The following is a 24,018-nucleotide window of genomic DNA, read 5'->3' as shown; positions in this document are numbered from 1 at the left end:
ATCTGCAGCTTTGCTGTTCTCTTCCTTCCCACTCCCAAAATGTTGGAGAAACCTGTTGAAATTAGTCTTGCAGCAGTTTGCATAATACACCTGTGGATTACTTGTGGAAGAAGTCTTTGATTGTTGCAATAGGCTACTGAAACCAAAAGTTGTTAAATTTGGGAAGGCAGACTATTTTTTGTGCTTAAACACTTCACATCACATATATAAATTACATTTCCTATTTAACAGAGGTGGAATATTTTACTCTGCAGCATATTCTTTGTACTGTGATTTCTTTGTTTTTCCAAGTTTTTGTATTAAAAGACTTGTTTCCTAGGTGCGAGAGATGCTAAAGATGAGAGATTCAAATGGAGCCCGCATGTTGACGTTGATAACAGAACAGTTCATGGCTGACCCTCGTCTGTCGCTTTGGAGACAACAAGGAACTGCAATGACTGACAAGTATAGGCAGCTCTGGGATGAACTGGGTAAATGCACAGACTTCAAAATCATTTAGTTGTTCATATGTATAATCAAGAAACAATTGCATACTTGGGGCGGAGAGAAACTTTATTGTGGTACCAGCTAAAGCAGGTTAGAGTTTTTTGCAGTTCTCCTTGTTCAGTTAAGGTTGGGTGAAATTGAATCTCTGATGTACAGTGTGAGACAATTGCAGTTGGACGAGAGGAAGCATGATATGAAACAAGTACAATTGCAACAGGTTGTAAGTACCTTAGGATCTAAAAAGAATAAAGCAAAAAGTGGAAACGTAGCTACCCAGCTGAGGATAAGTTTATAAACCACTAGTGCTGAACTGAAAAGTTTAAAGAAGAAATTAATTCACAAATAAAGAGAAATAGAAAGCAAAAAGAGAAGATTCATTAAGACTATGAGAAGATAGCAAAAAAGGAGAGTAGAAGTCCATTATTGAGTAGGAAAGGAGATCAATTAAGAGGGCTGGAACAATTAACACTGCTTTACAGGAAAGGTCAGTTGTGACCAGCTACATGACCTAGCTGTACAATGGAGAGAGGAACACAGGCTGAAATCGGAAAGGAATATTTAAACTGGTACAGTCTGAGGACACTTGCTCTAGAGTGTTCCAGAAACTCAGTTTTTAACTATTGTTTTGGAAGTCCTCAAAACCTATAGGAATTTGTGGTAAAGAGGGGAAATTCAAAACAACTTGAACATAAATGTCAACAAGATTTTAAAGGTGGATAGGTGACTGGAAAGACTATGAAGTAACCACAAGCATTGTGTTTCTTGGAATAATGTGCTGGAACAAACTACTAACCAGTTGGAGTGTAAGTATGTAGAAGATAGAGGTGCTAAAAGGCAACCTGAATTATTTAAAATACAGTGGTAAATAGTTTCTCTAAAAGGTAATCCACTGAGTGTATGAGTGAAGGGTTTAATGTGTATATCTTAGCTGCAGTAAGCTTTTGGATGCTGCCTTGGAGGCTTTTTCAAAACATGCTGAAGACACACAGCTCAAATCGCCTTGTGGTTCACGGAACTTGGAGTGTTACTTGTGCTCTCACTCAATCTTGGAAAGTCATTTCAAGTCTAGACTTAAAGGATTTTGTCTTGAGATGTGTTCTGGTGAATATTGCTATGCCTGGCTTATGTGGCATGGAACATTAAATAACAAACAAAACCTTACAGGTGATCCCCTGTGGGACATTATGTAAACACTGCAGAGAAGAGAGCCAGAGACCATAATGCTCTTGATATATTTTAAAGGTCCAAAATCAACTAAATGAAGTTAAATCCAAGCAAGAATAACATTATTCATTTAGAAAGGAAGCGTCAGAAGCAAAACTGAAGTTTTCCACTTTTGAGGGTGATAGTTGACCATGACTGTTTGTGTACTGACTGGTGGGACTAAGACTGGATATAATCTCTTAACATAAATTATTTTTACTCTAAAGGAAGCATTAGGCTAATAAAGCACTAGCTGTCTAGTGAAGATTATAGACTTTTGTGGTGGAAAGTCTTTATATCAGAGCAGGTAAAGCTCTATCAGAGACAGTGTAGATATAACTACTTGTGTTCAAGTATAACAACCCTTTTAGTATGTCACTTTTATGATGCCGTGACTTGTTGGGGAATAATAGTTTTGCCAAGCAAGGGCATGTGCTTAGCTGGGCATGTACACAGCCAAACTGTATCCTACCATACTGAGAACTGGAGGGTCTCATGCTTCATTGCTTATGTGGGCTGAGCCGGTAGGTGGTGGGAGAGGCAGAAATGTGTTCTCCATCTGTTACCTGTAGCAGTCTTACCACATTCTGCCAATAAACATAAAAGGTTTTGTTAAATTTTCTTAATAGCTCCTCTTCTTGTTTCATCAATTTCATGTTAACATCACTTTCTTGACAGCACCTGTCTGAAGGAAGAGGAGATGGAATCTCTCTGCCTGCAGCATTGAATAAGCAGTATTTTAATTAGTTGAATTGATTAGTTTACTTTTATTTAATCAGAATTACAGGTGCCACTCCCAAAGAGTATCAGTGCACCCTCCAGCCTCACCACTACCTCGGCTACTGTATTTGCAGTCAGAGGCAAATCTGCTGCCTCTAACAGTATCAAAATATGTTGATTGTGTACCATGGTTTAAATTACAAATACATTTCAATCCCTTCAGGTGTGCAGTAGGCTAAGAGTAGATCTTGGTTCTTCCACCTCCAGCTACTGTTTATGTTGCTAAACTGTCCACTTCAGCACACCAGTAGGATTCCTTCCACTGGTAATTAGCAAGTTCCCTCAGAATTGCTGTTAATTGGACGAATCTCTCCAGCTTGACTTCTACCTTGTGTGAAAGTTACAAGCTGCTGTCAATTTTTTTTCTAGAATTTCACCTTGAGTATCACTCATGTCCCTTTTTCCAGGTGAAATGTGCATCTCTTATGAGAGAAAAAAAAAAAAAAAAGTAAGTGTACAAAAGTTGAAGGAGATTTTAATGGAGACCAGAGTTAAATAGCAAGCTGCAGAAGGAAAGGCAGGTTGGCCCTGGCAACATATAGTCTGTGCTGGTAGTGGCAGAGATAACGCAGACATTAGGTTTAAGGGAGTGATGTTGTTATGTTCTAAAATCATGTTGGCTTCCTGTCTTGTCATCTTCTATGATGTCAGAGAACTAAAATATCAACAAAGAGAGTGAGACAGACCTGTGCATACTTAACTTTTTGTATTATGTGTTCGGAGTAATCTGGGAGTGGCATATGTGTGTGTCTTTAAAAAAAAAAGTTTTATCTATCATTTATTTCACGGGTAGGTAGCAATTTAAAATTGTAGTTATGGAGGATTTTTGAATATTAAAACTATGCCTAAATATAGACTGCTTAATAAAGGCTGGCTTGCTTGCGGTGATATGCTGTCTGCCAAGTGCTAGGCATATGGCCACTTTGTCAGTTCTATCTTGGCATAGGTTTTTAAGCATACTTAAATAACTTCAGCTTTGCTCCTTGACTGGGTCACTTGAGCCTTTCATTAGAACTTAACTGATGATTCCTGCCTGGCATTGGCAAAGAGTGCTGGAAGGACACAGTGGGCTTTGATCAGAGTTCCTGCTGAAGTTTGTGGTGAATGGTTGACTTCAGTACAAGTCATACTGGGTTTCATGTTTGAAGGTGCTGATTTAAAATACAAAATCCCCCAAAACCCCAACAACAACAAAAATAAACAAAAAAAACAACCAAGCAAAAAAATCCACACTCACCCAAGCCCCACAAATTTATCACATTTAAGTATGAACTTGGCAGTTTTCTAATGCAAAGTCCTAATTTGGTAAGCAATTTGTGATTCAAAAGCCTCAGGTTAACAAAGAAGCTTAAAGTATAACTAGCTAGTTGTTCTTAAAGATGATGAGGAAGAATATAATTACGTTCAGTAGGTTGCCTTGTTGTACATCAAAGAATGCGTTGAGCTAACTACTACTTGCAGAACTCCAGAGGTGTAGTACTGGAAAGATCAAGGTTAGAGGTCAAAGCTATAAGGCTTGCTCATATACTTCTAATACTAGAAGTATTTAGATGTAACTTCAGTGATATGCTGGTGAACACTTCCAGCTTGCCAAAGTAGTGTATGAATGCGCTTTGCAGAGTTCAGAGCAGAGTTGGAATTCTTCATGTAGTTGCTGTTTAAATGGTGTCTCTAGGTAAATTTCATATGCTGGTCTTTAGGTGTTTAACTCTTGGTGACCATGGTTGGAGACTTGAGTATATCAGAATGATTAATTACCTAAAGTCCCTTGGTTTGCCTTTTTAATTAAGTTGCATTGGTGAAATGGGGGGATATGGAAATGCATAGTAAATATCTGCGGATGCCTGTTGAGCCAATATCTCTCATTTGAAGAAAAGGTCAGTTAACCTTCTTTGTAGTCTTGAGGGAAAAAATGAACCATGCCGTCTTACTACTATAGCAGTTACTTGTTAATATTAATCTATGAAAAAATTAAGCATCTTGTTCTTTATGAAAGTGAAAATATTTCCTTAAGAAAAGGAGAAATTTTGACTTTGTGCCCCAGTACAGGGATCATGATGACTGCAAGGCTTTGCTTTGGAATTAAATGTTGAGCGCTGCCAGATGCCCGATATTGGGAAGAAGCTGAGTTTTGTTGGCAAATGGGATCTGAAAGTTAATTGGTGTTTTCTGCAGGCTCCTGACTGTGAAATGAAATTGGAAGCCCTTTAGCCACATGGATAATACAGGACCTGAATACAAATGTCACATGTCACCATCAGGGCCCACTGTGAAACAATAGTGTTCCCACTTGAACACTGCGCCATTACAGATCATTTAAATATGGGGATTACATTTAAACTAAAAGCCCCATTTGCCTTTTACTGCAATTTAAATGTCCTCTTAGCAAAAGCTAAGTGACAAATTAAATGAAAAAAGTGCCCACATTTTTAAAGCTGTAATGCAAAACAACCTTTTATTGCTTCTCATGTGCCACGAATGAATCATTATACTTGTCAACCCTAAACCAAGCCATAATTGGAGCAGCTACTGTTATCAAAGTGGGGCTGCTCTTGTGACAGCTTAATAAAGCTGAAACTGTTAAATTAAATCCCAGATGCTTAATCTGATGAAAGCAGTCGAGTAGAAGAATCCAGGACAAGTATCTACTGCTTGGTGGAGTGATGGAGCCCAACAGCTTGTCAACACGTAGATTACAGGATCAGATTTTATTTTGGCGAACTACCATTTTCAGTATCTTTATAGCCTTCTGCTTGCCTTTCTGATGAAGAAACTTCACATAATTTGCGTGTTTCAAAACAAACATTTCTAGTAGATTTTATCCGTTTTGATATTTAAGAAGCTTAAGGGGGAAAGCTAGAATTTTTTAAAGATTAGTTTCTTGTGGAACAAAAATATGATGGGGAGGAGGGCATGTCCAGAAAGCTCTTGCAAGGCAGTGGATAAAACTGGTCAGTGTGTTCTCAGTTTGCATCTTGCTGATCCTGGTCTCTGTTGGTCCTCTTATTTTATGATTTTGAGGAGAACTGTAAAGATATTCTGTACTTAGAGCTGGGTGGTCTCCACATTTTAATGCATAAGCTTCTCCAGTCTACCTCAACCGCTTGTTGGTATCTGAAGTTTTTAAGTGTAGGAATCTCTCATGACTTTGCTGGAGCCTCATTCATGGGATGAAGCTTTCTTGAGTGACATCCTTAGAATCCTTTCTGTGATGCATACTAAATGGGTTGTTGTTATAAAGGTATTTTCCTGAGCAGAATAATATGTCTTTGCCTTGCTTAGGCTTAGACTTGGTAGTTTTTCACTAGCATTTTGCCCTATTGTGAGCTGCTTTTAAAAATGTTGAAACAGCCTGAAGGTCTACTTTGAGTTCACATTTGCTGATTATTTTTTCCACTTTCTCAATTAGTGATACATTTCTGAGTTAAAATCTAAAACTAAAATATTATGTTAGAAGATCATGTCGTGTAGAGAAATAGTACATATATTTCCTGAATATCATGCCTACATTTTTATTAGTAACACGTTGCTCCTCATCTTAAACAATTCTAAATGTTGAGTTTAGGCAAGGAATAATTATAGATTAATTAAGAGAGATTTAATTACCATTTTGCCATGAGCAAACTAATGATTGAGTGTTAAATAATGCTATTTTTTTATTTGGAAACCACTCTGAATTTTTCTGATAAAACAATTTGTATTCATCTCTAGAAAATACCAAGTTAGATTCTTTTAACCTTGACTAAATGAAGCTATTATCCAGCTATATTTCTGTGTCAGGCATTCCTTCCCTTTGCAATCAGAGAGACAAACTTGTATGAATGGGACATGCCAGCTGTTTTAAACAGATTATCTCTGCTTAGTACTTGGGGGGGGGGGGGGGGGGGGGGAGGGAGGACAAAAGCAGCTAGGGTTTTTGCCAATATGCCCCTAGAAGAATTCCTTCCTGGTGCCTTCAGGGCTGCCATGAAGATGAATCACTAAAGTTAATCATTCATTACAGTTTTTGTGCTCTAATACCATTTTTCTGGAGCTGTGTACTTTGTGCAATCTCTTTTTAGGATCACCTATGCAGAAGAAACATTCACTTTTCCCCACATATTATGATACTTCAAGAATGATACAGCAAGGCTCGAAGTTTCAAATTTGAATGCCAAGCTCATATCCGTATTTTCATTACTTTTTTGAGTATCCCAAGTTCTAACTCCATCATGTTCTGTCTTAAAGCTCAGGAGAGTACCAGTACCCTGCACCTGTAGAAAATTAGCTTCAAATTTTTAATCGTAGATTAGTCAATTGCATGTAATATATTTCTGGCTTTAAAGTGAAAGCTGTAAAAGCACCTGTGTTTCATAGAAGGTGGGGTGCACCATGGCTTGCACCATTTGCCTTGGTCTTTCAGAGTGGAACTTTTAGGTAGAGTGAGATCTTACACATACTTGAACTGTATCATACCTAGTAGATTGTCTTTGCTGAATTGATAATCCTTCTGTTTCTTTTGTTTAGTCTTAGCTGCCATGGTGTGCTTGCCATACAGTTATAAAACACGTGTGCCTTCAGCTCATGCACTTAAGGTTACATCTGCTCTTTCACAGAATAAGCTGTCAGTATGTCAATGCATTTGAATGATTTGTGCTATTGGAGGCACTAAATTAACAGTACTTCTGAGTATCTGAGCATCACGAGACAGGCTCTAAGGCCTGAGTTATGGATGACAACTTAAAGAAATTTCTGCCGTGGCCCCAGAGTCTCAGTTGTTGCTGTCACCTTCATTTTCCTGGTGAATGAAGCCAAACTCCAGTTCTGGAGAGATGGGTTCTGTCCACCTTCTCTAAAGATGATTTCCTTCCTCCTTCGTTACTGGCATGTGCCATAATGGTATTTGAAATGAGGTTATATGACACCAGAGTATGGCAGTAAGTGGGAGCTACTTCCAGAGAGGGTGTTCTTTCCTATTGTGTTTATCGGATTTGAGGAATAATGGTGAAAGTAATGAACTTTAGTCTGTAAGCATAGTTTGAGTGGTTTATTTTTAATGTCACGCAGAAATGTTGGGTTTTTACTTAGTTCAGTTGGATGGAAAGTACTTTCACAGTGGGAGCCAAATTTCTTGTAGTTACCCACATGAAAACAGTTTTTGAAGTTTTTATTCCTAAGCTGTTGAACTGAATTACTTATAAATGTCCTAAAAATTGTTCTATCTTGGAACTGGTGCAAAACTCATTGTGGCCCTAACTGTGGAATCATTACTGTCAAGATTTAAGGGCAGTGTTACTGTGAGCCCAAGCTGGTACCTAGCAGTATTTTCTTTCCTTCCTCTTTTTATTTTTAATTCTTCAGTAACATAAAGCTTCCTTTTAGTTTTCTAAAACCACTTCTAGTAAATACCAGAGCTAGAGAGAGGTAATATATTTATGGAGAGCAATTACTAAATCTTTAGTGATTTCTCTGAGCTTTACTGTGCTCTAGCAATCCAGCCTTGTGATATTTTCCTGGTTTTTGTCTTGAATGGTTAGTGGGAAAATAACTGAAAAATTGGAAAAATAATTTAAAGTGAGAGGTGAAAGAACCTCAGTTTGCAAAAGTATGCCAAAGCAATACAAAGGAAATCTTCTGTAATTTAAGATACCTGCATAGACTAAAAAAATGTATAGGGAAGACACTTCTGCTAAACAAACAAAAGGTATCTGAAAGCTGTAATTGGAGCTGGGCAAATCTAACTAGAAAACCAGAAATAAGGTTAGAATTTTGAGTTGTGGTAGCCATACAGTAGATAAACTAACCAGGAGCTGTGTTAGATTCTTGTATTAGGAATCTTAATTGAAGTATGCTGTTCTTGTAAAACTCAACAATCACTTTTGAACTGAAACATGAAAATAATTCAGGAAACCTTAAAGTGGGAAGGAATTCAGGCTAAACAGTCAGATTGGGTTCTTCTGGCCAGTTAATGTGGGTTATTTACATTCTGAGAGCACAGTTGTGGCAATTACATGTTTTTCTGAACTTTCCCCTATGCAAGGGAGTATTTGCACTTTCTCCACTTTTCTGGGAGAAAATAAAAAAAAAAAAAAAAAAAGAGGTATTTTCATCTCTTTATGAATATCTTGTTTTGTTTGAACTTCTCAAACTTTACAGATTTGCATCATCTTAGAAAGATGTGAGAGGAATTTATCACAATGATAAATTTAAATAGAGGTAAGTTAGTGTATTTATAGTTTCTAGTCACATTAACTTTTCTTCTTGAAATTGTTAACAGTCTCTGAAAATAGACTGTGACTACTCAGTGTATTACCAGTTAAAATATCCGATCTCTATTTTGAGCATGAACGCACTTTATCCACCACCTAACTAGATATTGCCAACTACTTAAAACTAATAATCATATTAAGATACTCTTAAAGGAGTATTTTTGTACTATTTGTGGTAGTATTAGCAATGCTTTTACCTTCAATTGATGGTTTGTGAACAAATGAATGGTTTTGCGAATATTGGGGAAGTTAAATCGGGGAGATTCACTTGCAGGTGCTTTATACTTTCTTCTAGCTTTGTAAACTAATAGCCTATGCCTTACTACAGTGGTTAGGTGCATAGGGTGCTATAGGTGCATAGAAGGGCATGTTACAGATCCTGAATAACTCTTTGAGACATTGTAGTCTTAGGCTGTGATACTGTAAACTGCACCTTTCAAGCAAATTTCTGTTTTTGCATGAAATTCTTCTATCAAATGGCAGAGTGTCTGCAAAGATGCAAGTTTTTAAAGCAAACTTAAAGTATAACGTGGAATAACAGGCTTATGCAAAATGGTGGAAGTGCTTAGTTAGTTCCTTTTTCCATTGTGCTGAAAGTTAAAAGTGTAGGAAGATGAGAGCAGGAGGTTTTTTGTTAGTTGGCACATAGAGATCAGAACTAGTAGCTGATGATAGCTTAGAATAGAATCTCAGTATGTAAATACCCATTTCCTTTCAGCCAAACACACATGTGCCTTTAACCCTTGAAGCAGCAGTATGCAGCAAGAAAGGGAAAATTAAGAAATTGGTCACTTTTTTTTTGTCCCTGGGCTACATCTCCACTATAATGCACGTTTAGAGTTCAGTGTGCAGAAGGGCAATGATTCCCTCTTGCCATCAGTGCTGCAGGTAATCTATTGCATTAATCAGCCAGCTAGTGTGAAATGCATGGGGAGTGATTATACTATCATACACAATACAATCAGTATGAAGCACTTGTCAAGACCAATACATCAAAGTTTAATTCAGTAATAGAATGAATTAGAGCAAAATGAAACATTCTGTTCTCCAAGAAACACAGCACCCATAGAAAGCTTTTTCTTTTTTTTTTTTTTTTTTTTTTTTTTTTTTTTTTTAAGGCTGCACAGAGAAACCAGAATTCATTAAGGAATTGTTTTTATGAATAAAATTGCAACTTGGATCCAACTGAATGCTGAGAGCGCTTTTCCTTGGGGTTCTTATCGAGGAGAGAACAGCACTGAAGTGCTTCGCCTATCTTTACTATTCCATAAAAGCAACTGTTTAATTGGAGTGTTCTCCAGTGGGACTCCTGATTATGCTTTGTTCTGGCGGAGCTCTCTCCCTGCCTGCAGGAGGGGAGGTGGCGTTGCCAGTCATTCTGGAGGCACTTGTCCTTCCCATTGAGAAGCAACAAATACCACACACTGCCTTCTTTGAGGTTTCCAAATGGCTGTCCCAGTGTTTAAAAAACAGATATAAACCACTTAAATCCTTTGCTGACGCATCTAGTTAAAGGGGTCATAGGTTCTGCCTCCTAGAATTTTTTCTATTCTGGCACTTCCAGTGCTGGAAAATGATGCTTTTGTAATAGAATTGATAAGGCTCAAATGGGGCGCAGTGGCAAGTGTGTAGCAGTTGCCGAAGCTGGTTTGTCTGTGGCACAACAGGAATCAGCTGGATTACCTGGCTCCGTTTTCTTTGAAATAATCAAATGCTACTAACCAGGTAGCTTAATGGGTTTGATTTTTTGAGATGTTCATTGATGGAAGGGACAAAGAAATGTCACTGTAGGTATGCATCTGTTTTTTGCATATTTTAATTTTGTGAATTAATGGATTGATCTAAAGTATATTAAATATAAAATTCTAAAGTAAAGGACAAGTCTCAGCCATTACACAGGTGTTATACATGAGGAAATGCTGACCCAAGCTTAGCTACACAGCAGCCATGACAAGGTAGGAATTTCTAGGAAGTAATATTTCTAGGAAAAGCAGATTTCTTGGGAAGACTGTAATGAAACAGTCAAACAGAATTGTACACTGGATCTTCAGTCATGGTCAGTGTCCTAGCACCCTACTAAAACTGTTTCCATCACCACCTTCCATTTACTGCGGCAAGAGCAAAATATAATGGGGTTTATGAAAACTAAGTAGTGCTTATTCTCTGGGGAGAGTCTGTATACGTTCCTTGCACTTCCTTTGGCTGCATGAATACATGCATAGACAGGATGTGTAATTATGATAACATCTACTTTTAAAGTGACTGAATACTTCTTAATGTTTTTCAATTAGCATATTTAAATCCTAATTAATGTAGGCGTACACTGTCCCTTTCTCCCCCATGACTTCAAAGGTAGTGGTGTCTACTGAGAAACACTAATGTTCTCTTGTAGGTACAAGGAAGGCATGCATTGTGTATAACAGTAATGTAACCTATTTTTTCGTAGTGTGAGGCACATTAAAGATGAGAGACAGCCATGCATTTTCAAGAGGAGGGCTGTCTGAATCACAGGTCTGTTTTGGCAAAGCTGGCATTTTCCAGGTTAAAAGGATTAGTGTTGAATCAAAATAGGCAATTTCTCACTGCAAGATGACAATTCTAATATTCATTCCCTTGTGAAATTAATATCAAATTGCAGTCACCGCATGCCTTATTTCCCAATTACCTTTTGTGAGAAAAATTTTTGTATATTGGGTTGTGATCACTTTGCCACTGTGCTGTGAGGAATTTTGTATTGGAAAGATGTTAGGTCACAGTCAAGAGATCAAAATTGGAAGTTTACTTTTGGTTTAGTAACATGTAGCTGGGAGGGAAGATGTGTCAGCCTGCTGAGGACCATTATGAAAAGATATCTGGTGCCTGAGGAAAAGGAGCAGGAAGACGAGAGAGAACTTGGTTAGAACAACCTAGTATGTAAACAGAAACACATTCTGTGGTTGGTTGGTTGAGGTTTGGGTTTTATTGGTCTTTGGGTGTTTTCCGTTGTTTTGGTTTGGGGTTTTTTATCTATTTAATGAGACATTTGTTCATACTGCAGGTAGCATGGGTGATATTAAATCTAGTCAAACAGGTAAACTTGAGAATGCCATTTTCTGTTTTGGGAAACTTCTTTTGAGCATAGGCTGTTGCTAACAGCAGTTAGCAGTTCAGCATTTTGAGGTTGAAGTCACTGGAAATGGATTTAGATACTTTCCCGACAAATTACAAGTAGTTGCCCTTCATTATTCCTTAAGCCTATCTGTAGTAAGGGGTAAGCGTGGTCAGCAGTTTCCCCATGTGTGAACCATTAGGCAGAAAATAGAGAATCTCTTGTTTGAGGCCAGTGTAAACTTTCAGGTTGGTGGTGACGTTTAAGGGCCAGTTCAGGGAGGCTTCCACTGAGCAGCATAGAGTAGGAAGAGTATCCTCCAGGCTCCTCCCAGTTGGCATGTGGTAAAAATCTGAGCACAAGTGAACATTTTCCTCAGACTTTTTCAGTGCTAGGAGCAGGACAAGAACCAGTGAATTGAAAGAGCCAGAATGGAGCAGATGTCAGGGGAGGGGGAAGGCACTGAGGGCGCAGGAGGGGGAAGAAATATGAATACAGGCAAAGGCACACACTCCAGAGGAGATTTAAAAAGAAAAGGAAAAAAATTACCACCACCCCTAAAAAAACCAAACCCAAACCCAAAAAAACCCCCACCAAAAAACCCACACAAACCAAAAAAACCCAAATAGGCTGAAGAGTGTGGGGTCATTGGCATTCTGCATCCTTCTCCCAGATGGTAGCCTTTGTAGCACTACAGGAGCTGAGCCCGAGGCTCTTTCCGTTCCCTTCTCTTCTTGTGCGGGAGTTTTGTCTCACACTCCTCTTCCTGCAGGGAATCGAGCAGCCATGAAAGCTGGGCGAGATCTCATGTGCAAGCCGCTTGCCCTGAAGTCACTGGGACCAGGGTGCAGTTGGGCCCTATTGAAATTTCAAGTGGTTTTTGTGAGGTTTATTAAAAATACACTTGTCCTTGTGCTTCATTTGCATAAAAATAGCCTGGTTTTCTGAGACAATGGCTGCTAACAATGCAGTTATGTATGACATAGTTTCCCTGTTTAAGCCAAAGAAGTTTTTAAAGGATTTTGGTACTTTGGCGTATTTCTTCCCTCTCATGATTCTTAGACGTACCACATGCATAGTGGAGCTTCTGAAGAAAAATGAATTCCTTTGCCTCTAGTGGTGTTTTGAGATGTGGAAAAAGAAAAGGCCGTTCATTCTGTAGGGACATGGTATAATTAGTACTGTGTGTTCTGCCTTGCTGGATGATTGAAATACTTACCAAATGCAGTTAAATTATTCCATTTTGCTTTTGCTTCAGTCTGAAAACACTGGGAATCTGGTTGCAAAGTATTAAATGGGCTATTTTTTTGTTGAATGCTGAGAGGTACAGTGTCTCCTTAGTGCCCTCAAGTGATACTTGAATTTGAAAATAAATAATTAGGCCCAAGTTAACTATTCACTGGGGCTTTCCAGTATGCCTCATCTTCTGTTTTGTTTTGAATATTGCAAGGAATACAGTTGTCCTGTCTTGGACAGTGCTGAATGCATTGATGGTTAGTAACAAGAACTAGTTGTAATTTGATTGGAGAGTGAGGTATGTTGGCAAGTGTGTCTAAAGAAAGTTGTATAATTTGATTTTTAAAAGAAGTTTTTAAGAATAGTATTTAAGTATTTAAGTATTTAAGTATTTAAGAATCCCATGGCAAGTTTCAGACCCTTCAAAACAAAACCCACTTGCTGTACTAAACTTGCTGTATTTGACTACTGTACAGTAATACTCTGCAGTGTAGTGTCCCTCTGATACTCTGCACTGTACCATATCATATTTTGTTGTGGTCAGATCTCTTTGATATTACGTCCCCATTCCATGTTGGTTTAAATAGCAGGAGACTTACAACCTTAAAGATCAAGCTGTGTTTCCACTGGCTGTTGTGCTGTGGCATACCAACATGCTGAGTTACTTTAGGAATGAATGTAATGGGATGGCCTGTGCTCTGCATATCCATTTTACGTTCTTAGCTAGCAAAAGAATACTCGAATGTGAGAATTATTATCCTAGAAGAACCAGCTGCATTTTTATTCTTTTTTTTTTTTTTTTTTCAGCCTGCCATGAGGGTTGCATAGTTTAAGCATATTCTCTAAATCTCTTGTAGTGTATTAGGAATGTTCTTAATGAACAAATGAACTGTTGCTAAACAGCACTTTCAGATGTCTTCATACTTATGTCAAAAGTTCATGTTGGTGAAGGGACAGCTGATTTAGAGAAAAATCTGTCCATTTGAAAATTGTTACTAGACACCTTGATGTATTAGTGCCTGCCCTGCTATATAGTTTCAGGGAGCAAGTTCCAAAGTGATGGTATGTGTGAAATGTCAGTGCAAATTAGCTTTCCCTTCGGGCTCCATAAACAGAAAATGTAAAACAAATATTCCTGTGTAACCAAATTACTTAAGTAGTTGCAGTAAAAATATCTTATTCCTATTAGACTGCGCAAAATCAGTGTTCACTGGATCTCTGAGACCCAGATGTGTTTGAGAATGAGTTATACTATCAGCAGTACTTCTGCTGGGTTCCGAGTGTGGAAGTGTATGTTTACAAAATACATGTCTTACTAAGGCACTTCTTTGGTTCCTGTAACGTGAAGCTGAAAGATACATAGTTCTTGTTCATAGGAAACAACATTTTGCCTGTAGTACAAAAATCAGAAGAAAAACGTGGGTAATTTCCTGCTGTAACTTTATGTGAATTCTTGTTTGCTTTTGACTGATGTTCCTGTCCGATGAGCCATACATTGCAAACTCTGATTTTCTAATACGAAAGACCTCTTAATGCCCTTTAATGGAGAAAGTTGGCTTGGTACCATCTTTCAACTGCTTCAGATGGGCCATGCCAGCTCCAAGATCCTGTGTCAGGAGTTCACTCTGCCTGGTGTTAGGTGTAGCTGGGAAGCAAGCAGAGTAGCCTTTGAGGGGAGAAAAAGTGTTACAGTATAGAAGTTTGCAATGAGTCATCGGCTGTTGCATTTTTAATAGAAAACATAATTTAGCAATTTTTTTAAAATCAGGTGCTCTGTGGATGTGTATAGTCTTAAATCCCCACTGCAAGTTGGAGCAGAAGTCCAGTTGGCTAAAACAGCTGAAAAAATGGAACAGTGTGGATGTTTGTCCCTGGGAAGATGGAAACCATGGAAACGAACTGCCCAATTTAACCAATGCTTTGCCTCAGGGTGCAAATGCTAACCAAGGTGAGCCTAAACATATGCACTGACTGCAACGTATAATATAACCTCTATCTTATACACTCTAGCCTTGCAGAATTCAGCACTCTTTCCTGGAACAAGTAACTTTCTTGTTGAGGATTGACCAGCCAAAATTATTTTCACTAATACTATCCTTGCAGAAGGGATAAATAGGTGGGGGTTTCTGTGCTGGGGCTGCAGTGTTTTCACAGCAAGTATTTGCATTTAGTTAGTCCTTCTAACTTTTCACTTGGTGCTTCTAAATACGTGTTGCATGAAGATTGGATGTCCTTGGAAGTATGTCATGTAAAAGCCTGTTGTTTCTATGCTTGACTATATCTTATATTCTTTCTGGTGTTGGACCTTTCATTTTGTTTGCAGTTACAAAGCCTTTGATACCTATTTAAAGAGGGATCTGTTGCAACTGCATTGAACTTGAGTGTGTGAGAAACTAAAGCAGCTACCTGTGGGATGTGCTCAGTATGCGTAGTGTACATTGCCAGGTGTGTGGGGGGTGTAGAGGCAATACTGCCTCGGGAGGAGGTGCCTTTTCTTACGTGCTATCAGGCTTTCTAATCTAAAATGCAGTTATCAAATCTGACAGTAGCCTTGTGCAGTCCGCCTCAAGCAAAGATGGCTGCTTTGCTAATAACTGGGGAAGGTGCAGGATATTTACCTGGGAAAAAACCCTCATAGTCCTCAAAACCTCAGTACTCTGATAAGTATTTCATATAATTACTACAAAGTTAAAAATCTGTGCTTTGAAGGTGGCAGGTTTGGACTTAGATGGGTTTTTCCTTGTTTCTTTTTCTTGAAAGATGACCTCTGAAGGAAATAGATGTGGTTCATTTTTAAATGTCTCAGCTAGCCAGGGACAGAAGTTAATTCAGCATATGACTCCCTACAGAGGTGTTTTGCTTTCTGTATCTTGTGGTGTTCAGCCCAACTTGGGCAGTCTAGTGGTTACTCTGACACAGCATCTCAATGATGATAGACATAGTGCCATGTCAACAGCGTGATTTTGCTGTAGGAAGATGTCCAGTCAGGATTATGTCAGTCCCATGGCCTCAGTACCTCACTTTCTTTAAAGTATTTGTATGTTTATGACAAAAATTTTACAAGTGCTCAAGGTTAATGTCACTTCTGAAAAATCTTTCATGCATTGTTTATCCATCCCTCATCCTGGCAGCTCTGGGTCTGAGGAGGAAAGAAGCTGGGGACACTTGAGTAGCTGTGTACCATATACTTTCTAGTTTGTTTTTATGGGAGTTTGTATATATGCTGTTGAGTGTCCTTAATCTCTAGTGTTTCCTCTGCAAAGTCACGTTTACCATCAGCCATGCTGGTTTGTGTATCTCTCTGAACGCAAAGTGAATGGCACACACTTTGAGCTGTTGGGTAGTGGTAGGATATGAAATGTCATCTGCAGGCTGCTCGGCGCAGAGCGGGGCAAGGCAGGCTGCTGTCCGTTGGGGGTGGTGAATAGGCAGAAGACAAGAATACTGTGAATGACTGATTCACATATGAATGAGTAAAGCTGATGCAGGTTTCTAAACTTGTGCAAATGACAGATTCACCGAACAGGCCACATCGGACGGTGTTCACTCGAGCCATTGAGGCATGCGATCTGCACTGGCAGGACAGCCACTTACAGCACATTATCAGCAGTGACCTATACTCCAACTACTGTTACCATGACGACACTGAAAACTTACTCTTTGACTCTCAGGGGTGGCCCCTCTGGCATGGTAAGTGGCTAAACCGGAAAGACGTTTCCATGACTTGCTTCTTTGTTCATTTTCTATGGCATTATTTTGGGGGGGGAGCTGGTGGGGAGGTGAATGAAAAGCCTGGCAAAAAGAACAGAGGGTCCCTTGAAATGCTGGCTCAGAAGTAGTCCTTGAAGTCTCTCTTGCATAGTTTTTAAAACAACAACAACAAAAAAACCCAAACAGAAAAGCCCTTTTGAGTAGCCTAGCAAAACAGACCATTGCAGACATGGAAGCATTGCTATTCTTCAATTATTGTCTCCATTTTAGAACATGTTCCTACAGCCTGTGCAAGGGTGGATGCATTACGATCTCATGGATACCCACGAGAAGCACTGAGGCTAGCAATAGCTGTTGTTAATACGCTAAGAAGGCAGCAGCAGAAACAGCTGGAAATGTTCCGGGCTCAGAAGAAAGGTAAATGTGGGGAAGAGAGAAGGGCAAACGACATGCAAGGTGACAATAACATCAGACTGGAACTTTTCATGAGAAAACCAGTTTTGAAAGTAAAGCAAAAGAAGTGGCTTGGACTCTTGATGATAGTGGTAATGTCACATTCTGGATGTCAGAGGTTTTGTGTAAGCTGGGTTGCGAGCTGTGCAGGACAAGGGCTCTGTTCTGCCCTCTTCAATGTTTGGTATGATGGGGCCTTTCTCCCAGTCATGGTTTTTGGTAACACAGTGAAAATATTCACTGGCTTTAAAACAGAGCTTTGCATTTGGCATATCAGGTGTTTAATATTTTTTTCATATATAATGACATACAATAATGACATATAATTTAGCTGAACTATATATTTCTCGGTAGGCATTAAGGGGTAACAATGAAGCAAAGTCTGCACTTCATCAAATTTGGCAGTTTGTTCGAGGGAAGTCTCTTAACAATGCTTAAAATTGTAGTGTTTTTCAGCAGAGGTGGATTTTTCTTTTTGAAACACTGTTTTTCATAAAACCTTCTGTGGTATTCCTCTGATGAGCATTACCCCTGGGTTTGTTGGGGTGTTTGTTTTGAAGGAACATACCCCATCAGATACAGTTTCTATGCCGTGTGATCCTTCCTACCCAAAATAATCCTGCACTGAACTTTGTGGTTAAAGAATACACATGGAAAGACTGGAATTACTTTCTCTGCTGCTACAAGAATCCCTTAATTCAAATTTTATTTTAGATCTTCATTGCTGCTCTTAACTACGTGTGTCCTCATGCATTGTACCCAAGGGTTGGGTTTTTTTTGAGCACTGTTATAGATCCTAGATTTAAACAAAACCTAAAAGCACTTTGTATTATTACTTAGGAGAATTTGCAAAGTGTTTTTGTCATGTAATGTAACTTTCCTTAACAAGTGTTTGCTTAAAAGCTTTGTGGCTTTTCTAGCTTCTCAGACTGGGGGGTAAGAAGGTTGGGGCAATGCCAGTGTGTGTGAATGTGTGCCTTCACGCTCTGGGAGGTGTGAAGGGTCTCCTGCAAGTGTGCCAGTTGTAGTACTGCTCCTTTTCATTCCCAGTTGCTAACGCAGCATCTAGATATTGGGTACTTCTGCTAACGTAAGTTCCTTTCCCTAGGAGCAGTTTCTATAGCAGTCAACTACATGCTATTTTAACTAAAAAACAAAGTGTATGGAATGTGATCCATCATCCTAAAACAAAGAAGTTTGTTGTTTGTATGTTGTTGCTGCTTTTTTATTTTATTCCTTTTATGTATGGAATTTTTCAAAGATGCTCTTTTAATACCACAATATGTGCTGGTCTTGTCTATGAGCAGATGAATTCTGCAGCTCCAGCCCTGCTTTAGGTTAGTTTAGCAAACACCACATGCTTCTACTTAACTTTTATTCATGTGACTGATCTGACATCCGTGGAACCACTTGCATGATTTAAAGTTAAAAGTCTATATGACTGAAGGACTGAAGCCTTTGTTTGACATGACACAAGTGAAGCTCATAAGTAGGCACAATAGAATAAATAGAACATAAGTGAGTCAGTAAGAAGTCACTGTCATTAATCCTTTTGGTAATATTACTTGCTTCTTTTCTTCATCTTTAGTACATGCTCTTTGCTGGCAAGGCAGTGATTTACTTGTTTGCTTTTCATATTACGTATTAGTGAATTCTTTAAAAAAACCCATCCTCTTGACAGTGTAGCTGTGTTTCATTTAGTACCTCCACACATTTAAATAGGTAAGAAGCAGATTTTTAAAGCTCTGTGATAATGGTTACTCGGAAAGATGGCACTTTATGAACAAGAGAGAGCGAAGGCAGGTACAGGTTAATGTGTAACAGGCGGAAAACAAAGCATCCATAACATCTCTTATATAGTTTTTAAATGGTCACCCGTAATGTGTTGTCTGTCTCACAGCTCAGTCCTGTGTCTAGGAGGAAAAAAGCTGGGAGCTTTGGTCAAAGGGGAGCTGTTGCCATAAGACTCTTAGTAAAAAAAGAGATTTGGGGGATCTCTAACATCTGTTACCACAACCACACTTCCTTCAATTCACTGTGCTAAAGAATTTTTTCATGTTCTAACCGAATGATTAGTGGGGGCTACAAGACAAAGTATCTGTGAAAGGGGCTGCTGAGTGGAATTTTAGAATGACAAACAATGCACTTCATCCACTGAAAAGACGATTTTTTTCTTTTACACCTAATTTAAACATTTTATTCTTTTTCTTTCTGAAGAAGAAGCTATCATCATGAGTTTATTACTTCAATAAATAGATGCAGGATAAGCTTATATTTTATTTATGAAATTGGGACATGTTTTAGAATATTTTCATTTATTTCAGTGTCATTGGGTTAACTTAAAATGTAAAAATTGTACTGTGTCTTTGGAGTGAAGAAATTGTTGTGAGTGTTTTACAAAAAAAAGTCTTTGTTGTAGTGTTTCGGCAGACATTTTCAGAAGAGTTACTAGTATCAAATAAGAGATTTCGAAAGACATTGCATTTGAAAATTTTGACCCATAATGCACTTTGCTAGTGCTCAAAATGTCTGGCCTTTGTTCTTTTTCTTTTCCTCTTTTAACATATTCACAAAGGGCAATGAATTCACCCTCAAATACATTTTCTCCTTCTAAGCAGAAGCTACTGGAAATACTTTGAATTCTGTACCAAGCGTGTTTTAATCAATTCTACTTTTAAAATTGTTTTGAAGGGCTAACATGACTTACTTTCTCTCCCTCCTCACTCCATCTTTTCTGTCACAGAACTTCTCCACAGAGGAGTAACCTCAATAACAAATCTTGAGGGTTGGGTGGGACACCCGTTGGACCCCATTGGCACTCTCTTCAGTAGCCTGATGGAAGCCTGCAGGGTGGATGATGAGAGCTTCCATGGATTCTCAGACTTCACGGGTAAGGCCAAGCGTATCTCCTGTATGTCTTCATTTACTGAAGGTGTTTTTCTGTCTTGCCTTTCTGACTCAGTGTCAAAGCCAATGTTACTATAGTATAAGAACTCACATTTGCATTCGTTAAGAAAACACAAAGGAGAGAAAATGTTTAAAGTGTGAAAGCACTTAAAAAATTAACAGTTACTCATTCCTGAAGACAATGCCGCATTTCACCCTTGAAATAAAAAAGGTAAGACATCACTGCAGCAGCTCTCTCCACATACCTTGCTCTGTCCTCTTTGTCTGAGCAACTGCAGGGAATCACAGAATCACAGAATTGTTGAGGTTGAAAGGCATCTCTGGAGATAATCTAGTTCACCTGCTCTGCTCAGAAGAGCATTACCTAGAGCAGATTGCTCAGGACTGTGTCCAGTCGGGTTTTGAATAACTCCAAGAATGAGCACTGGCCAAACTCTGTGGGCAACCTCTTACAGTGTTCAGCCACCCTCACAGTGAAAAAGGTGTTTTCTTACGCTTGGATGGAGTTTCCTGTATTTCAGTTTGTGCCCATTGCGTCTTGTCCTGTCACAGGATACCACTCAGAAGAGTCTGGCACTGTCTTGTTTCACATTCTCCCATCAGATACTTATACATTTTGGTAAGATCCTCCCAAGGCTTCTCTTTTCCAGGCTAAATAATCCCACTTATCTCACTGTCATTGTATGAGAGATGCTGCAGTCCTTTTAATCATTTTTGTGGCCCCTTGCTGGATCTGCTCCAGTATGTCCCTGCGCTGGGGAGCCCTCAACTGGACACAGCACTCCAGGTGTGGGCTCAGTAGTGTTCAGGGCAGGGGAAGGATCACCTCCCTCAACCTGCTGGCAGCACTCCTGCTAATGCAACCCAGGATGTTATTATTGGACTTCTTAGCTACAAGTGTACATAATGCTTCAAATTGATGACAAACACTTATAATTGATCAACATGCATGATCTGTAAGTGATATGAATTGGAAAGTAGTTTTGCAGTATTGATATATGATTTAAGATAGGTTGTGTACGCCTATTTTAATTTCAGTATTTGCTTCCCAGGAGCTTAACTGATTAATTCTTTGTTCTCAGTCTTTTCACCTCTATAGTAGCTCCTTATCACCACTTCTGTGGGCAGAAACTGGATTCATCCCTCTACCTGGAACTTTTTTATATGCATATCTGCAATCTTCTTGGGGCTTTGCCTCAAAACTATTTTCATTCAATTAGATTTTCTTCAATAAATTTCTAATCCCATATCCATCAATTCTGGAAGAACTTTTAATTAAAAAAGAAATTAGAAATCAGGTTCCTTGCAATTACAAAAAACCCACAATAACCCCATGAAATAAAAACAGTGTGTGTTGAAAAGTAACTTCCTCCTATACATGCATATACAATCTACCAAATGCATTCAGCCTTGCCATTTGCTGCAGTTGTCAGTCTCCTCATAACTGTCCATTATAACTTTTTGTTCCCAAATTAGACTGTGAACTGCTACAGGTTGGAATAGCATTTTGTTATATGGTGTATCTGTGAAGTGCCAGATGAATCAGTACTAGTCTTTAAAGCAATTTCTGACTTGGTCTGTGTGGAATTTACATAAAATCTTTACTAAAAGTAGGACTTCTAGTGTTAATAAGCATTTTATCATAAATACAACTGTAACAAGTAATAAAATGCTTGAAAAGAGCTCTCGCAAACAAAGGATGCTTTAAACTTGTGGAGTTCCCTGATTTATTGTATTTACACAATAGTAGTAGCTTCAACTGAAATCTATGCAGGTATATAAGCACCTTTCCCTTCCTCCTACACATCAAGGCTTGAAGGAGATAAATGGGTGGATTGTCCAGTTTTGGCCTCATTAATGCAAAGCTGGAGAAACTGCCTTTCTCTAAATTGTTCCATTTAAAAATGAAGCATATAGTTTTACGTGAGTGGGTTATTTAAAATCTAATTGTTCTGTGTATTTCTGCCATGTAGATTTGGGTGCGATGTTTTGAATTGGATCACTGGATTTTGAGATTGCACTAGTAATTTTAAATAATTAAAAAATAATAATACTAACAGAGGAAGCATTTGTATATGTGGCATTATGAGCAGATTATGGGTTGGAATGATTTGCTGATGTGTTTTTCTTTCTGTGTCACCCCTTACAGACAACATGGGGCAATGCAGATCTCTGGAGTACCACCACCTGCCTGCACACAAGTTCTTTGAAGAAGGGGAATCTTATTTGACGCTGGCTGTGGAAGTAGCATTGATAGGGCTGGGACAGCAACGAATAATGCCAGATGGCTTGTATGCACAAGAGAAGGTTTGTCGAAATGAGGAGCAGCTCATTTCTAAGCTACAGGAAATTGAATTGGATGATACTCTGGTGAAGATTTTTCGAAAGCAAGCAGTCTTCCTATTAGAAGGTAGCTCAATATAGATGCTAACTGCTTCTTTAAACTGTCTTCACTTACACAAGCACACAGCTAGTATTCCCGTGGAAACTGCCTTATATACTTAGATGTTTTTTTGACACCCAACTCCAGCAAAATTTTGTTTCCAATCTCATATAAAAATCAAACATTCTTCAGATATCACATGACTGTAAAGATTAGGCATCAGTTGATCTATAAGCCTTTTGTTGCATGTCATAATCTCAGTATTGTGATTATACAACCCAGGCTCACAGTCAAATACAGCCATCAGTTATCAATAGTTCTCAGGTAGCAAAATTCTAAGTGTTTCTTGTATCATGAAAAGGGACTGGCAGTTTTCTAAATATGTGAAGATCTGTACTTCTGTTCCCAAGTGAAGAGCTCTGAAAATTCTTAAGATTGCTGGGACAGAAATGTAACATTTTATTTGTGGCAATTAGGAAAATTACTTGGCTTTGAAGTTTGTATCATACAACTGATATGCAGTCAAATATTGAGGCTTAACGCCTGGTCTAGTGACTGAATTTTGACCAAGACAAACAATTTGCGTTTGGGAAGTAGCCCATGTGTTCCAATAAGATTTGTATAAAAAAGTCCATACTTTTGACTTAGCTTTCTTAAAAAGGTGTGTAGCACTTAGGCCTCCTGTTCAGAGAGTAATCTCAGGGTCCTGAGGTTGTATTTCTGGTTCGAAGGTTTTTAAATGGGAGAAAAACTTCAGAGGAACCATTTATCCAAAGGCAGGGTCCAAGTTTTGAATGCTTGCTCAAGGGCTGCTGAGGAGTGTGTTGTTGCTCTAAGTAAGTTGTGAAGACTACTACACAGCAGTCAGATTTTGCATCCTTTTTGTAAGACATTTGTCTTTCAAAACTTCCTCTTTAATGGAAGATGAGGGTGCCATTGAAACTGCCTAGAAGCCGCACTGTGGGGAGAGTTTCCATTGTCATGTGGCTGTACTGCTGCTTTATAGCCTTTGGACAAGAACAGCTGCTTGCTGGATCCAGCTAGTAGCCACCATACAGGGATCCTATGGATTATAAAATGAATTTGCTGCATCTATTTGCTGGTAAGGATGCTTTATGAGGAGAAGGCAGGATTTCTCTAAAGTATTCTCTGATAATCCTAGTTTACTACTTTGATCACTGAAATTCTTTTAATGTTTTCTTAGAGCAGTAAATAAATAAGCATAGCAGGAACTCTGCTAATACAACTATCTACAAAATTGCTATGGTGAGCAGTATGCAATGATGGTCTTGTACTACAGTGTGCTGAGAAATCCGGCTTTCATGCAGTGGCAGGGGGATTGGAACTATATGATCTTAAGGTCCTTCCCAACCCTAACTATTCTATGATTCTGTACTCTAGGTTAGGCAGAAACTGCCAGCTCACATGGAGGAAAAACTGTGCATGATTTAATATGCTAATCATATCAATTGCATTTTTGTAGTTAGTCCTGTAGATATAATAAAGAAAGCTTAATCCAATAT

The 24,018-nt window shown here is 38.7% G+C and overlaps 1 protein-coding gene across 5 annotated transcripts in view; it reads left to right on the top strand.

Moving 5' to 3' along the window:
- Window positions 1-24,018, top strand: part of ZSWIM6 (zinc finger SWIM-type containing 6) — a 116,598-nt gene that overhangs the window by 75,566 nt on the left and 17,014 nt on the right. For 4 of the 5 annotated variants that reach the window (XM_030471415.1, XM_030471417.1, XM_030471419.1 and 1 more), the window contains 6 exons: window positions 320-470; window positions 14,810-14,989; window positions 16,555-16,731; window positions 17,023-17,169; window positions 19,949-20,095; window positions 22,262-22,522. In XM_030471415.1, coding sequence (XP_030327275.1) covers window positions 320-470; window positions 14,810-14,989; window positions 16,555-16,731; window positions 17,023-17,169; window positions 19,949-20,095; window positions 22,262-22,522 — 1,063 coding nt within the window. The remainder of the gene's footprint in view (window positions 1-319; window positions 471-14,809; window positions 14,990-16,554; window positions 16,732-17,022; window positions 17,170-19,948; window positions 20,096-22,261; window positions 22,523-24,018) is intronic. The other variant, XM_030471416.1, reaches the window with a different exon arrangement.

Source organism: Strigops habroptila, chromosome Z, assembly GCF_004027225.2.
Source record: "Strigops habroptila isolate Jane chromosome Z, bStrHab1.2.pri, whole genome shotgun sequence".
Taxonomy (NCBI): domain Eukaryota; kingdom Metazoa; phylum Chordata; class Aves; order Psittaciformes; family Psittacidae; genus Strigops; species Strigops habroptila.
Note: the sequence above shows the minus strand (reverse complement) of the source record. Positions and strands in the feature narration are given on the sequence as shown.